Genomic DNA, 18,100 nt, shown 5'->3' on the forward strand with positions numbered 1-18,100 from the left:
TGGACTAGTAACCAGCAGGTAGCCTAGTGGTTAGAGCGTTGGACTAGTAACCAGCAGGTAGCCTAGTGGTTAGAGCGTTGGACTAGTAACCGAAAGGTTGAATGATCGAATCCCTGAGCTGACAAGGTAAAAATCTGTCGTTCTGCCCCTGAACAAGGCAGTTAACCCACTGTCACTAGACCAGTTAACCCACTGTTCCTAGACCAGTTAACCCACTGTTCCTAGACCAGTTAACCCACTGTTCCTAGACCAGTTCACCCACTGTCCCTAGACCAGTTAACCCACTGTCCCTAGACCAGTTAACCCACTGTCCCTAGACCAGTTAACCCACTGTCCCTAGACCAGTTAACCCACTGTCCCTAGACCAGTTAACCCACTGTCCCTAGACCAGTTAACCCACTGTCCCTAGACCAGTTAACCCACTGTCCCTAGGCCAGTTAACCCACTGTCCCTAGGCCAGTTAACCCACTGTCCCTAGACCAGTTAACCCACTGTCCCTAGACCAGTTAACCCACTGTCCCTAGACCAGTTAACCCACTGTCCCTAGACCAGTTAACCCACTGTCCCTAGACCAGTTAACCCACTGTCCCTAGACCAGTTAACCCACTGTCCCTAGACCAGTTAACCCACTGTCCCTAGACCAGTTAACCCACTGTCCTTAGACCAGTTAACCCACTGTCCCTAGACCAGTTAACCCACTGTCCCTAGACCAGTTAACCCACTGTCCCTAGACCAGTTAACCCACTGTCCCTAGACCAGTTAACCCACTGTCCCTAGACCAGTTAACCCACTGTCCCTAGACCAGTTAATCCACTGTTCCTAGACCAGTTAACCCACTGTTCCTAGACCAGTTAACCCACTGTTCCTAGACCAGTTAACCCACTGTCCCTAGACCAGTTAACCCACTGTTCCTAGACCAGTTAACCCACTGTTCCTAAACCAGTTAACCCACTGTCCCTAGACCAGTTAACCCACTGTCCCTAGACCAGTTAACCCACTGTCCCTAGACCAGTTAACCCACTGTCCCTAGACCAGTTAACCCACTGTTCCTAGGCCAGTTAACCCACTGTTCCTAGACCAGTTAACCCACTGTTCCTAGACCAGTTAACCCACTGTCCCTAGGCCGTCATTGTAAAATAAGATTTTGTTCTTAACTGACTTGCCTAGTTAACGGATGTCTCTTCCCATTCACCACGGGTTGGAGCCGGGGGAATGTGTTGGATGAATACAAAAACAATAATGGCTGTCTCTGCCACAGTAAAAGGTCATTTCATTTTTTTAAAGTTAAATGACGTCTTTATGACTCGGCCCACAGAGATGCTAATGCATTAACAGGGATTCTAATTGTAGTTCTGTGATTGGGCCTCACGGCCGGCCCATGCGGCGGTATTTTCAGAGATGATAAACTGACCAACAACACCTCCCCAAAACAAAACAATAACTCAGCCAGTGGCGTGAGGGCTCGCTCTTTCTTTTTCTCTTCACCATCTCTCTCTACCACCCCCCTCTCTCTTCACCATCTCTCTCTACCACCCCCCTCTCTCTTCACCATCTCTCTCTACCACCCCCCTCTCTCTTCACCATCTCTCTCTACCACCCCCCTCTCTCTTCACCATCTCTCTCTACCACCCCCTCTCTCTTCACCATCTCTCTCTACCACCCCCCTCTCTTCTTCACCATCTCTCTCTACCACCCCCTCTCTCTCTTCACCATCTCTCTCTACCACCCCCCTCTCTCTTTCACCATCTCTCTCTACCACCCCCCTCTCTTTCACCATCTCTCTCTACCACCCCCCTCTCTTCACCATCTCTCTCTACCACCCCCTCTCTCTTCACCATCTCTCTCTACCACCCCCTCTCTCTCTTCACCATCTCTCTCTACCCCCCTCTCTCTCTTCACCATCTCTCTCTACCACCCCCCCTCTCTCTCTTCACCATCTCTCTCTACCACCCCCCCCTCTCTCTTCACCATCTCTCTCTACCACCCCCCTCTCTCTCTTTCACCGTCTCTCTCTACCACCACCCTCTCTCTCTTCACCATCTCTCTCTACCACCCCCTCTCTCTCTCTTCACCATCACCTCTCTCTACCCCCCCTCTCTTCACCATCTCTCTACCACCCCCTCTCTCTCTTCACCATCTCTCTCTACCACCCCCCTCTCTTCACCATCTCTCTCTACCACCCCCTCTCTCTCTCTTCACCATCTCTACCACCCCCTCTCTTCACCATCTCTCTCTACCACCCCCCCTCTCTCTTCACCATCTCTCTCTACCACCCCCTCTCTCTCTCTTCACCATCTCTCTCTACCACCCCCCTCTCTTCACCATCTCTCTCTACCACCCCCTCTCTCTCTTCACCATCTCTCTCTACCACCCCCCTCTCTTCACCATCTCTCTCTACCACCCCCCTCTCTTCACCATCTCTCTCTACCACCCCCCTCTCTTCACCATCTCTCTCTACCACCCCCTCTCTCTCTTCACCATCTCTCTCTACCACCCCCTCTCTCTTCACCATCTCTCTCTACCCCCCTCTCTCTTCACCATCTCTCTCTACCACCCCCTCTCTCTCTTCACCATCTCTCTCTACAACCCCCTCTCTCTTCACCATCTCTCTACCACCCCCTCTCTCTCTCTTCACCATCTCTCTCTACCACCCCCCTCTCTCTCTTTCACCATCTCTCTCTACCACCCCCCTCTCTCTCTCTTCACCATCTCTCTCTACAACCCCCCTCTCTCTTCACCATCTCTCTCTACAACCCCCTCTCTCTTCACCATCTCTCTACAACCCCCTCTCTCTTCACCATCTCTGTCTACCACCCCCTCTCTTTCACCATCTCTCTCTACCACCCCCCTCTCTCTTCACCATCTCTCTCTACAACCCCCTCTCTTCACCATCTCTCTCTCAACCCCCCTCTCTTCACCATCTCTCTCTACAACCCCCTCTCTCTCTTCACCATCTCTCTCTACAACCCCCTCTCTTCACCATCTCTCTCTACCACCCCCCTCTCTCTCTTCACCATCTCTCTCTACCACCCCCTCTCTCTCTTCACCATCTCTCTCTACCACCCCCCTCTTCACCCTCTCTCTCTACCACCCCCTCTCTCTTCACCATCTCTCTCTACCACCCCCCTCTCTTCACCATCTCTCTCTACCACCCCCCCCTCTCTCTCTTCACCATCTCTCTCTACCACCCCCTCTCTCTTCACCATCTCTCTCTACCACCCCTCCCCTCTCTCTCTTCACCATCTCTCTCTACCACCCCCTCTCTCTCACCATCTCTCTCTACCCCCTCTCTCTTCACCATCTCTCTCTACCCCCCCCTCTCTTTCACCATCTCTCTCTACCCCCCTCTCTCTTCACCATCTCTCTCTACCACCCCCCCTCTCTCACCATCTCACCATCTCTCTCTTCACCATCTCTCTCTACCACCCCCCTCTCTCTCTTCACCATCTCTCTCTACCACCCCCCTCTCTCTCTTCACCATCTCTCTCTACCACCCCCCCTCTCTCTCTTCACCATCTCTCTCTACCACCCCCCCTCTCTCTTCACCATCTCTCTCTACCACCCCCTCTCTCTCTTCACCATCTCTCTCTACAACCCCCCTCTCTTCACCATCTCTCTACCACCCCCTCTCTTCACCATCTCTCTACCACCCCCCCTCTCTTCACCATCTCTCTCTACCACCCCCCTCTCTCTCTTCACCATCTCTCTCCCCCTCTCTTCACCATCTCTCTCTACCACCCCCCTCTCTCTTCACCATCTCTCTCTACCACCCCCCTCCTCTCTTCACCATCTCTCTTCTCTCTTCACCATCTCTCTCTACAACCCCCCTCTCTCTTCACCATCTCTCTCTACCACCCCCTCTCTCTTCACCATCTCTCTCTACCACCCCCTCTCTCTTCACCATCTCTCTCTACAACCCCCTCTCTCTTCACCATCTCTCTACCACCCCCCCTCATCTCTCTTTCTCTCAATTCAAAGGGCTTCATTGGGAAACATGTTAACGTCGCCAAGTGAAATAGATAATAAACAAAAGTGAAATAGTCCTAAATTAACAAACATTATTAGACTCACAAAAAGTTTCAAAGGAATAGAGACATTTTAAAATGTAATATTATGGCTGTATACAGTGTTGTAACGAAGTGCAACTAGTTAAAGTACGTAAGGGAACATAAATACACCTAAATGTCTCTTACCACCCTTCTCTCAGGTGGATGTGAGTGGGGCCTATGACAGTCTACCCCACACTCAGCTCTTGGAGGTGATTGGTCAGGTCCTGTCACATGTACAGGAAGAGCTTTTCTCAGTGCGATGCTATGCCAAGGTGTGGGCCGACACCCATGAGGGCCTCAAGAAGACCTTTGTCAGACAGGTACAGCACACACACACACCCTTACCAGTCCTTTGTCAGACAGGTACAGCACACACACACACCCTTACCAGTCCTTTGTCAGACAGGTACAGCACACACACACACCCTTACCAGTCCTTTGTCAGACAGGTAGAGCACACACACACACACACACCCCTTACCAGTCCTTTGTCAGACAGGTACAGCACACACACACACACACACCCTTACCAGACCTTTGTCAGACAGGTACAGCACACACACACACACCCTTACCAGTCCTTTGTCAGACAGGTACAGCACACACACACACACACACACCCTTACCAGTCCTTTGTCAGACAGGTACAGCACACACACACACACACACACACACCCTTACCAGTCCTTTGTCAGACAGGTACAGCACACACACACACACACACCCTTACCAGTCCTTTGTCAGACAGGTACAGCACACACACACACACACACACACACCCTTACCAGTCCTTTGTCAGACAGGTACAGCACACACACACACACACACACACACACACACACACACACACACACACACACACACACACACACACACACCTTACCAGTCCTTTGTCAGACAGGTACAGCACACACACACACACCCTTACCAGACCTTTGTCAGACAGGTACAGCACACACACACACACACCCCTTACCAGTCCTTTGTCAGACAGGCACAGCACACACACACACCCTTACCAGTCCTTTGTCAGACAGGTACAGCACACACACACACCCTTACCAGTCCTTTGTCAGACAGGTACAGCACACACACACACACCCCTTACCAGTCCTTTGTCAGACAGGTACAGCACACACACACACACCCTTAACAGACCTTTGTCAGAGAGGTACAGCACACACACACACACCCTTACCAGTCCTTTGTCAGACAGGTACAGCACACACACACACACCCTTACCAGACCTTTGTCAGACAGGTACAGCACACACACACACACCCTTACCAGACCTTTGTCAGAGAGGTACAGCACACACACACACACCCTTACCAGTCCTTTGTCAGACAGGTACAGCACACACACACACACACACCCCTTACCAGACCTTTGTCAGACAGGTACAGCACACACACACACACACCCTACCAGTCCTTTGTCAGACAGGTACAGCACACACACACACACACACACACCCTTACCAGTCCTTTGTCAGACAGGTACAGCACACACACACACACACCCTTACCAGTCCTTTGTCAGACAGGTACAGCACACACACACACACCCTTACCAGTCCTTTGTCAGACAGGTACAGCACACACACACACACACACACACCCTTACCAGTCCTTTGTCAGACAGGTACAGCACACACACACACACACACACACACACACACACACCCCTTACCAGTCCTTTGTCAGACAGGTACAGCACACACACACACACACACCCTTACCAGTCCTTTGTCAGACAGGTACAGCACACACACACACACCCCCTTACCAGTCCTTTGTCAGACAGGTACAGCACACACACACACACCCTTAACAGACCTTTGTCAGAGAGGTACAGCACACACACACACACCCTTACCAGTCCTTTGTCAGACAGGTACAGCACACACACACACACCCTTACCAGACCTTTGTCAGACAGGTACAGCACACACACACACACCCTTACCAGACCTTTGTCAGAGAGGTACAGCACACACACACACACCCTTACCAGTCCTTTGTCAGACAGGTAGCACACACACACACACACACACCCTTACCAGACCTTTGTCAGACAGGTACAGCACACACACACACACACCCTTACCAGTCCTTTGTCAGACAGGTACAACACACACACACACCTTACCAGTCCTTTGTCAGACAGGTACAGCACACACACACACACCCTTACCAGTCCTTTGTCAGACAGGTACAGCACACACACACACACCCTTACCAGTCCTTTGTCAGAGAGGTACAGCACACACACACACACCCTTACCAGTCCTTTGTCAGACAGGTACAGCACACACACACACACACACACCCTTACCAGACCTTTGTCAGACAGGTACAGCACACACACACACACACACCCTTACCAGTCCTTTGTCAGACAGGCACAGCACACACACACACCCCTTACCAGTCCTTTGTCAGACAGGTACAGCACACACACACACCCTTACCAGTCCTTTGTCAGACAGGTACAGCACACACACACACACCCTTACCAGTCCTTTGTCAGACAGGTACAGCACACACACACACACCCTTAACAGACCTTTGTCAGAGAGGTACAGCACACACACACACACCCCTTACCAGTCCTTTGTCAGACAGGTACAGCACACACACACACACCCCTTACCAGACCTTTGTCAGACAGGTACAGCACACACACACACACACACACACCCTTACCAGTCCTTTGTCAGACAGGTACAGCACACACACACACACACACACACCCTTACCAGTCCTTTGTCAGACAGGTACAGCACACACACACACACACACACACCCTTACCAGTCCTTTGTCAGACAGGTACAGCACACACACACACACACACACACACACACACACACACACACCCTTACCAGTCCTTTGTCAGACAGGTACAGCACACACACACACACACACCCTTACCAGTCCTTTGTCAGACAGGTACAGCACACACACACACACCCTTACCAGTCCTTTGTCAGACAGGTACAGCACACACACACACACCCTTAACAGACCTTTGTCAGAGAGGTACAGCACACACACACACACCCTTACCAGTCCTTTGTCAGACAGGTACAGCACACACACACACACCCTTACCAGACCTTTGTCAGACAGGTACAGCACACACACACACACCCTTACCAGACCTTTGTCAGACAGGTACAGCACACACACACACACCCTTACCAGACCTTTGTCAGAGAGGTACAGCACACACACACACACCCTTACCAGTCCTTTGTCAGACAGGTACAGCACACACACACACACACACCCTTACCAGACCTTTGTCAGACAGGTACAGCACACACACACACACACCCTTACCAGTCCTTTGTCAGACAGGTACAGCACACACACACACACCCTTACCAGTCCTTTGTCAGACAGGTACAGCACACACACACACACCCTTACCAGTCCTTTGTCAGACAGGTACAGCACACACACACACACACACACCCTTACCAGTCCTTTGTCAGACAGGTACAGCACACACACACACACACACACACACACACACACACACACACACACCCTTACCAGTCCTTTGTCAGACAGGTACAGCACACACACACACACACCCTTACCAGACCTTTGTCAGACAGGTACAGCACACACACACACACACACCCCCTTACCAGTCCTTTGTCAGACAGGCACAGCACACACACACACACCCTTACCAGTCCTTTGTCAGACAGGTACAGCACACACACACACACCCTTACCAGTCCTTTGTCAGACAGGTACAGCACACACACACACCCTTACCAGACCTTTGTCAGACAGGTACAGCACACACACACACACCCACACACCCTTACCAGACCTTTGTCAGAGAGGTACAGCACACACACACACACCCTTACCAGTCCTTTGTCAGACAGGTACAGCACACACACACACACACACACCCTTACCAGACCTTTGTCAGACAGGTACAGCACACACACACACACACACCCTTACCAGTCCTTTGTCAGACAGGTACAGCACACACACACACACCCTTACCAGTCCTTTGTCAGACAGGTACAGCACACACACACACACCCTTACCAGACCTTTGTCAGACAGGTACAGCACACACACACACACACCCCTTACCAGACCTTTGTCAGACAGGTACAGCACACACACACACCCTTACCAGTCCTTTGTCAGACAGGTACAGCACACACACACACACCCTTACCAGTCCTTTGTCAGACAGGTACAGCACACACACACACACCCTTACCAGTCCTTTGTCAGACAGGTACAGCACACACACACACACACACACACCCTTACCAGTCCTTTGTCAGACAGGTACAGCACACACACACACACACACACACACACACACACACACACACCCTTACCAGTCCTTTGTCAGACAGGTACAGCACACACACACACACACACCCTTACCAGTCCTTTGTCAGACAGGTACAGCACACACACACACACACCCTTACCAGTCCTTTGTCAGACAGGTACAGCACACACACACACACCCTTAACAGACCTTTGTCAGAGAGGTACAGCACACACACACACACCCTTACCAGTCCTTTGTCAGACAGGTACAGCACACACACACACACCCTTACCAGACCTTTGTCAGACAGGTACAGCACACACACACACACCCTTACCAGACCTTTGTCAGAGAGGTACAGCACACACACACACACCCTTACCAGTCCTTTGTCAGACAGGTACAGCACACACACACACACACACACACCCTTACCAGACCTTTGTCAGACAGGTACAGCACACACACACACACACACCACACCCTACCAGTCCTTTGTCAGACAGGTACAGCACACACACACACACCCTTACCAGTCCTTTGTCAGACAGGTACAGCACACACACACACACCCACACACCCCTACCAGTCCTTTGTCAGACAGGTACAGCACACACACACACACACACACCCTTACCAGTCCTTTGTCAGACAGGTACAGCACACACACACACACACACACACACACACACACACACACACACACCTTACCAGTCCTTTGTCAGACAGGTACAGACACACACACACACACACCCTTACCAGACCTTTGTCAGACAGGTACAGCACACACACACACACACACACACCCACCAGTCCTTTGTCAGACAGGCACAGCACACACACACACACCCTTACCAGTCCTTTGTCAGACAGGTACAGCACACACACACACACACACACCCTTACCAGTCCTTTGTCAGACAGGTACAGCACACACACACACACCCTTACCAGTCCTTTGTCAGACAGGTACAGCACACACACACACACACCCTTACCAGACCTTTGTCAGACAGGTACAGCACACACACACACACCCTTACCAGACCTTTGTCAGAGAGGTACAGCACACACACACACACCCTTACCAGTCCTTTGTCAGACAGGTACAGCACACACACACACACACACACCTTACCAGACCTTTGTCAGACAGGTACAGCACACACACACACACACACCCTTACCAGTCCTTTGTCAGACAGGTACAGCACACACACACACACCCTTACCAGAGACCTTTGTCAGACAGGTACAGCACACACACACACACCCTTACCAGACCTTTGTCAGACAGGTACAGCACACACACACACCCTTACCAGACCTTTGTCAGACAGGTACAGCACACACACACACCCACACCAGACCTTTGTCAGACAGGTACAGCACACACACACACACCCTTACCAGTCCTTTGTCAGACAGGTACAGCACACACACACACACCCTTACCAGTCCTTTGTCAGACAGGTACAGCACACACACACACACACACACACACACACACACACACACCCTTACCAGACCTTTGTCTCGGCACAACTTTGTTTCGTTTACATTTGTCTGTGTTCTTGTGTCCATTGTGTGTCTTCCGTGTAGGCAGACACTGTGGCGTCCACCAACATGAAAGGCTTTGTGATGTCACTGCAGAGAGAGGGCAAAGTGCACGATGCCATACTGGTGGAGCAGGTGAGAGGATGGAATGGCAGACATTTTTGAAGAAGTGCTACAGCGGTATCCTACCATACCAATAACTATTTAACTCCTTCTAGAATTGTCCCAACACAGCACCCATTTTAATAGTAAATCCCAACTCTTCCTGGCTGAGGTGTTCTAACGCTAGTGTGTTCTAACGCTAGTGTGTTCTAACGCTAGTGTGTTCTAACGCTAGTGTGTTCTAGTGTGTTCTAACGCTAGTGTGTTCTAGTGTGTTCTAACGCTAGTGTGTTCTAGTGTGTTCTAACGCTAGTGTACGCTAGTGTGTTCTAACGCTAGTGTGTTCTAGTGTGTTCTAACGCTAGTGTGTTCTAGTGTGTTCTAACGCTAGGGTGTTCTAGTGTGTTCTAACGCTAGGGTGTGTTCTAACGCTAGTGTGTTCTAGTGTGTTCTAACGCTAGTGTGTTCTAGTGTGTTCTAACGCTAGGTGTTCTAACGCTAGTGTGTTCTAACGCTAGTGTTCTAACGCTAGGGTGTTCTAGTGTGTTCTAACGCTAGGGTGTTCTAACGCTAGTGTGTTCTAGTGTGTTCTAACGCTAGGGTGTTCTAGTGTGTTCTAACGTGGGTGTTCTAACGCTAGTGTGTTCTAGTGTGTTCTAACGCTAGTGTGTTCTAACGTAGTGTTCTAGTGTGTTCTAGTGTGTTCTAGTGTGTTCTAACGCTAGTGTGTTCTAGTGTGTTCTAACGCCAGGGTGTTCTAACGCTAGTGTGTTCTAGTGTGTTCTAATGCTAGTGTGTTCTAGTGTGTTCTAACGCTAGGGTATTCTAACGCTAGTGTGTTCTAGTGTGTTCTAACGCTAGTGTGTTCTAGTGTGTTCTAGTGTGTTCTAGTGTGTTCTAGTGTGTTCTAGTGTGTTCTAACGCTAGGGTGTTCTAACGCTAGTGTGTTCTAGTGTGTTCTAACGCTAGTGTTATCTTCTGTCAGCATTTCTCCACAGATATTCATGGCAAAGACGTCTTGGAGTTCTTCACCCAGATGCTCTCTAGCTGTGTTGTCCAGTTTGGGAAGAAGTGAGACGATTATATTTTCTCTATTTTTATTTTTTTTAAAAAAGCGTTTACATACTTTGTTTTTGTGTCAAATTATCCCGTTATTCTTTAATGACTTTGAGTTTCTCTGAAGTCTCTACATACTTCAGTCTGTCTAATGACCCCCCTGTCTAATGTCCCCCCTGTCTAATGTCCCCCCTGTCTAATGTCCCCCCCTGTCTAATGTCCCCCTGTCTAATGTCCCCCCCTGTCTAATGTCCCCCTGTCTAATGTCCCCCTGCTAATGTCCCCCTGTCTAATGTCCCCCCTGTCTAATGTCCCCCCTGTCTAATGTCCCCCTGTCTAATGTCCCCCTGTCTAATGTCCCCCCCTGTCTAATGTCCCCCTGTCTAATGTCCCCCTGTCTAATGCCCCTGTCTAATGTCCCCCCTGTCTAATGTCCCCCCTGTCTAATGTCCCCCCTGTCTAATGTCCCCCCCTGTCTAATGTCCCCCCTGTCTAATGTCCCCCTGTCTAATGTCTAATGCCCCCTCTAATGCCCCCGTCTAATGTCCCCCCGTCTAATGCCCCCCCTGTCTAATGTCCCCCGTCTAATGTCCCCCTGTCTAATGTCCCCCCCGTCTAATGACCCCCCTGTCTAATGACCCCCTGTCTAATGACCCCCCTGTCTAATGACCCCCTGTCTAATGCCCCCCCTCTAATGCCCCCCCTGTCTAATGTCCCCCCGTCTAATGTCCCCCCCCGTCTAATGCCCCACCCCCTGTCTAATGTCCCCCTGTCTAATGTCCCCCCCCGTGTTGTAGATCGTTCCGTCAGTGTCAGGGGATTCCTCAGGGTTCCGTGGTGTCGTCTCTGCTGTGCTGCCTCTGTTACGGCCACATGGAGAACCTTCTGTTCCCTAACGTCAGTCAGAGAGGAGGGTAAGGAGGAGGTTGGGAAGTTAAACAAGGGGTTGTATAAATAACATTTGACTGACGGAGAAGCATAGTGGATATCTTTTCTTTTTTTTGACCAGTGACTTTTCTCTTCTTTTCATATATTAAATAACGTCAGTGTTGTGATCTGCTGTGCATATGATTTTAATCTAAACCCAAATCCCCAGACATTTAATTCACCTCGGATCAAATTCCTCTTGTCTGTCAGTCAAAATCCTTGAATAACTCCCAACTCACCATCAGAGGGCAACCTTTGAAAGAACCAAGTATCCGTGTGTAGGTGTCTGACCTGTTATCTCTGCCTCTCTCTGTCAGGCGTCTGACCTGTTATCTCTGCCTCTCTCTGTCAGGCGTCTGACCTGTTATCTCTGCCTCTATCAGGTGTCTGATGAGACTGGTTGATGATTTCCTCCTCATCACTCCTGACCTGAGCCAGGCACAGACCTTCCTCAAGTAGGTCCCATTTCTCTCCTATGTAACCTTCCTGACCTGTACTAACCATATGTAACCTTCCTGACCTGTACTAACCATATGTAACCTTCCTGACCTGTACTAACCATATGTAACCTTCCTGACCTGTACTAACCATATGTAACCTTCCTGACCTGTACTAACCATATGTAACCTTCCTGACCTGTACTAACCATATGTAACCTTCCTGACCTGTACTAACCATATGTAACCTTCCTGACCTGTACTAACCATATGTAACCTTCCTGACCTGTACTAACCATATGTAACCTTCCTGACCTGTACTAACCATATGTAACCTTCCTGACCTGTACTAACCATATGTAACCTTCCTGACCTGTACTAACCATATGTAACCTTCCTGACCTGTACTAACCATATGTAACCTTCCTGACCTGTACTAACCATATGTAACCTTCCTGACCTGTACTAACCATATGTAACCTTCCTGACCTGTACTAACCATATGTAACCTTCCTGACCTGTACTAACCATATGTAACCTTCCTGACCTGTACTAACCATATGTAACCTTCCTGACCTGTACTAACCATATGTAACCTTCCTGACCTGTACTAACCATATGTAACCTTCCTGACCTGTACTAACCATATGTAACCTTCCTGACCTGTACTAACCATGACCATATGTGGATGAGATATAGCTTAGTGGATCAGTGGCTAGGGCCAACTATACAATGTGAAAGTAAATTTCACATTTTGTTGAGGTCATGTCCTTGTTGGAGGCAGAAATTGTAACACAAGTCTGTAAAATCAATCGTTGGTTTCTATATTTTGGGTGTCTCCAGTGGGTCTTGCTAAATGCTTTGCAAGTGAATGACTACTTGCTTCCGTTACATATTTCCCCCATCCCCACATGTTTGATGTATTTCCTGTCGATGATGTCATTTCCTCCTTTTTCTTAGGACCCTGATGGCGGGGGTACCACGGTACGGGTGTGTGGTGAACCCCCAGAAGGTGGCTGTTAACTTCCCTTTGGGTGAGGGGGGGTCCTGTCCTGCTGGGGTACGCCTGCTGCCTTTACACTGTCTGTTCCCCTGGTGTGGACTATTGCTGAATACACACACCCTGGATGTCCACAATAACTACGCCAGGTAATATATATATATATATATATACACACTCTGGAGTTGGTCCTCCCTTTGCTGCTATAACAGCCTCCAGTGGTCTGCGAATGTTGTTCCACTAGATGTTGAAACGCTGCTGCTGGGACTTGCTTCCGATCAGCCGTAAGAGCATTGGTGAGGTTCGGGCACTGATGTTTTAGCGATTTAGGCCTGGCTCGCTGTCGGTTGTTCCAATTCATCCTGAAGATGTTCCATAGGGGTTGAGGTCAGGGCTCTGCACAGGCCAGTCAAGTTCTTCCACACCGATCTCAACAAACCATTTCTCTATGGACCTAGCTTTGTGCACAGGGGGCCTTGTCATGCCGAAACAGGAAAGGGCCTTCCCCAAACTGTTGCCACAAAGCTGGAATCACATAATTGTCTAGAATGCCATTGTATAATGTAGCGTTAAGATTTCCCTTCACTGGAACTAAGGAACCATGAAAAACAGCCCCAGACCATTATTCCTCCTCCACCAAACTTTACAGTCGGCACTATGCATTTAGAAAAGTAGCGCCCTCCTGGCATCCGCCAAACCCAGATTAGTCCGTCGGACTGCCAGATGGTGAAGTGTGGTTAATCACGGCAGATAGCGTGTTTCCACTACTCCTGAGTCCAATGGCGATGAGCTTTATCCGACTCCAGCTGGCGCTTGGCATTGGTGGGAAACACATCTGGAGATCATCGATGTAACTACTCTGTCTCACAATGACATGGTGGTTGGAACTAAAAATTACACATTTGGACTCATCAGACCAAAGGACAGATTTTCCTCCGGTCTAATGTCCAGTGCTTGTGTTTCTTGGCCCAAGCAAGTCTCTTCTTCTTATTGGTGTCCTTTTAGTGGTGGTTTCTTTGAAGCGATTTGACCATGAAGGCCTGATTCACACAGTCGCCTCTGAACAGTTGATGTTGTCTGTTACTTGAACTCTATGAAGCATTTATTCGGGCTGCAATTTGTGAGGCTGGTAACTCTAATGAGCTTATCCTCTGCAGAAGAGGTAACTCTGGGTCTTCCTTTCCTGTGGCGGTCCTCACGAGAGCCAGTTTCATCATAGCGCTTGATGGTTTTTGCGACTGCCCTTGAAGAAACTTTCAAAGTTCTGGATGTTTTCCATATTGATTGACCTGCATGTCTTAAAGTAATGATGGACTGTCGTTTCTCTTTGCTTATTTGAGCTGTTCTTACAATAATATGGACTAGGTCTTTTACCAAATAGGGCTATCTTCTGTGTACCATCCCTACCTTGTCACAACACAACTGATTGGCTCAAACACATTAAGAAGGAAAGAAATTCCACAAATGAACTTTTAACAAGGCACACCTGTTAGTTGAAATTAATTCCAGGTGACTACCTCATGAAGCTGGTTGACAGAATGCCTGTGTGCAAAGCTGTCATCAAGGCAAAGGGTGGCTTCTTTGCAGAATCTCAAATATAAAATCTATATTTTGATTTAACACTTTTTTTTAGGTTACTACATGATTCCATATGTGTTATTTAATAGTTTTGATGTCTTCACTATTATTCTACATTGTAGAAAATAGTCAAAAATAAAGAAAAACCTTTTGAATGAGTAGTTCTAAAACATTTGACTGGTTGTGTGTGTTTTATAACTTTCATATTATAGGAATGATTTCAATCTTTTTGTAGTGCAACTTTGTTGCAGGCAACGTTTTTCAGAGGGGACACACTGAGCAACCCTGATGCAACTTTGTTGCAAGCAACATAAGATTTTAGATGGTTCTTTTAGCCTTTTGTACTAGAGGGGAATTTAGGAGGATGAATTCTCTGTTACTGAAGTCCTACTATCTCTGATTCCCGGCTGGCAGGCAATCTACTGTTATGGTTCCTGTCTCTCTCTGTTACTGCCTTTATGGGTTCTGGTAAATTGTGCTAAACTACCTTGAACCCTGGCTGTACTTACGGGTATAGAGTTCTCTTAAATTCCCTCTGAGCAACAGTAGACGCCCATCCTAGTGGCACTGGTGGGGGGGGGGGTGTTCAGAGTGTTGATGGGTCAGTCCAACCCGTCTGATTGGATGAATAGAGTTGGTAAGGACGACTCTTAACTAACTGGATGTTTTCATTATGATAAGTAGGGCACAACGGAACCTGAGCTCTTCTTCCTCTCTCTTCTCAGCTACGCTGGCCTATCCCTGCGCTACAGCCTGACGCTAGGCTCCGCCCACTGCGCGGGGCAGCAAATGAAGAGGAAGCTCATGTCCATCCTTAGATTCAAGTGCCACGCCCTCTTCCTGGACCTCAGAGTGAGTCATGCTCTGCTATATGATGACCACCTGTCAATCAATTGCTTGTCCACTCTCTATCCCACCTGACGTGGGACTGTCATCCAATCCCTGTTGTGTATATTTCAGACCAACTCCCTGGAGGCTGTCTATAGCAACATCTATAAGTTAGTGTTGCTGCATGCGTTCAGGTAAGGTAGCCTATGGTCTGACCCGAAAAATGACCTTTTCAGTGGTTTGACGTCTCACTTCGGCCCTACGTGAAACGTGTGACCACACACACACACACACACACACACAGTGCCTGTCCCTGTCTCCTCCATCCAGAGTAAACAGAGAAGGACTTTAGCCTCTCTGTCTGGAAGAAACCCAGAGACACACCAGCTTCCTTTATAAGAGGAATGTGTCTGGATGGAGCAGATTGATGGTTAACTAGCTGTTTTATAGATGCAGTAATACACAGTAGTAGAAAGTGTATATCTCTCTAGGTTCCATGCCTGTGCACAGAGTTTGCCGTTTGGTCAGAAAGTGGGCGGAAACCACTCGTACTTCCTCAACCTGATCTGGGACTTGGCGGAGTACACCAACCAGCTAGTCAGACTCTGCAACAAAGGCAAGCCTGAGATGTTTACTACTTAATATAGGTCTCTCCGTACTTTCTGTGTGTTTTTAGCTTCCAGCTCACTCTCACCTTCTCCATCTCTGTCCCCTCATCGTCACTGTGGTCTTGATTAGTTAAGTGTGCTGATAATTATTTCCCCCCGCCTCCAGGCCTGTCTCTAGGCTGTAAGGCTTTAACAGGTAGCCTTCAGTATGAGGCAGTAGAACTGATATACTGTCTGGCCTTCCTGTTGGTTCTGTCCCGTCATCGCCCCCTCTACTACCATCTCCTCGCTCCGCTACGCACACGTACGTACCCACCCTACTCCACGTTGTTGTTGTTGTCTCCCTTCACCAATATATTCCTGAAATATACTAGACTGTAAATGCATTAAACCTGCAAGATAACTGCAACACTGTGAAGGTATATATCATGGTTCTTACTGGCATTGAAGACAGCGAGATACAGTATTGATATGATCAGGTTAGTGGTTATTGAGCCAGTATTGATATGATCAGGTTAGTGGTTATTGATCCAGTATTGACATGATCAGGTTAGTGGTTATTGATCCAGTATTGATATGATCAGGTTAGTGGTTATTGATCCAGTATTGACATGATCAGGTTAGTGGTTATTGATCCAGTATTGACATGATCAGGTTAGTGGTTATTGATCCAGTATTGACATGATCAGGTTAGTGGTTATTGATCCAGTATTGACATGATCAGGTTAGTGGTTATTGATCCAGTATTGACATGATAGTGAAAGGACGGGTGTGGGCAACACAGGCCACAGGTCCAGAGGTGCCTACCCTCATAGTAAAGGGTCAGTAAGTGTAGAGGTTGTCACTAATTTCATTTATTTATATTGACATGATAGTGATATATGTGGGCATATCCAGAGGTGCCTACCCTCATAGTAAAGGGTCAGTAAGTGTAGAGGTTGTCACTAATTTCATTTATTTATATATATATATATTGTTGTGAGGTGAAAGGTAGGAGAGATGGTGCTGATAGAGCGGTGTGGAACCGGAGACGGTACATGTGCTCCAGAGGCATGGTCTTAGACAGGTAGACCACCCTGGCCACGTCGAGTTCATTTCTAAAGATCGGAACATCCGACTGGATCGGACACATTTTTCTCTCGACCACTTAATGGACGCCTAACTGTTCATTTTACCTGCCATAGTCGGTGGCTGTGTATGAGTCAGCTTTAATTGTGTGTTTCTCTCTGGCTGTACAGGTAAGAGGAAGCTGGAGGGGAAGCTGGTGGGTTTGAGATTGGCACGAATCAGACAAGCTGCCACACCCAAAATGCCTGAAGACTTCAAGGCCATCCGGGCCTAGAGGAGAATTTCCACTACTGTGACCTCTTGCCCTCTGCTCCCTGTCACCTCTTAACCCTATAACTGTGCACAGCAGGTGAGGGGGGCTTGGACAGTCGGGTCAGAATACTGTGTGGACAATTGTAAATTGTCCCGGTGTCAATATTTTGGTTTGGTTGTATACTAGCTCATGTTTTGATTCTGTTGTACTTTTTAAAGCAGACCGAGGTTGTAGGTCAGTGAGTGATAAGGATGAATCATAAAAGGCTGTCTTTTTGTAATAAAGATTTCTGTAAGATCAACAGACCCATCT

General features: G+C 48.6%; 1 protein-coding gene across 1 annotated transcript in view; it reads left to right on the forward strand.

The window, feature by feature from the left end:
* The window catches only part of tert (telomerase reverse transcriptase), a 31,430-nt gene extending 13,542 nt beyond the window's left edge, over positions 1 to 17,888 (forward strand). Inside the window, exons 6-16 of the mRNA XM_042310127.1 lie at positions 4,208 to 4,369; positions 9,977 to 10,066; positions 11,019 to 11,104; positions 11,887 to 12,003; positions 12,400 to 12,471; positions 13,414 to 13,602; positions 15,757 to 15,883; positions 15,992 to 16,053; positions 16,351 to 16,475; positions 16,634 to 16,771; positions 17,706 to 17,888. Coding sequence (XP_042166061.1) covers positions 4,208 to 4,369; positions 9,977 to 10,066; positions 11,019 to 11,104; positions 11,887 to 12,003; positions 12,400 to 12,471; positions 13,414 to 13,602; positions 15,757 to 15,883; positions 15,992 to 16,053; positions 16,351 to 16,475; positions 16,634 to 16,771; positions 17,706 to 17,809 — 1,272 coding nt within the window. The 3' untranslated portion in view covers positions 17,810 to 17,888. The remainder of the gene's footprint in view (positions 1 to 4,207; positions 4,370 to 9,976; positions 10,067 to 11,018; positions 11,105 to 11,886; positions 12,004 to 12,399; positions 12,472 to 13,413; positions 13,603 to 15,756; positions 15,884 to 15,991; positions 16,054 to 16,350; positions 16,476 to 16,633; positions 16,772 to 17,705) is intronic.
* Positions 17,889 to 18,100: the final 212 nt, after the last annotated feature.

The sequence above is a fragment of the Oncorhynchus tshawytscha genome, linkage group LG31, assembly GCF_018296145.1.
Source record: "Oncorhynchus tshawytscha isolate Ot180627B linkage group LG31, Otsh_v2.0, whole genome shotgun sequence".
Classification (NCBI taxonomy): domain Eukaryota; kingdom Metazoa; phylum Chordata; class Actinopteri; order Salmoniformes; family Salmonidae; genus Oncorhynchus; species Oncorhynchus tshawytscha.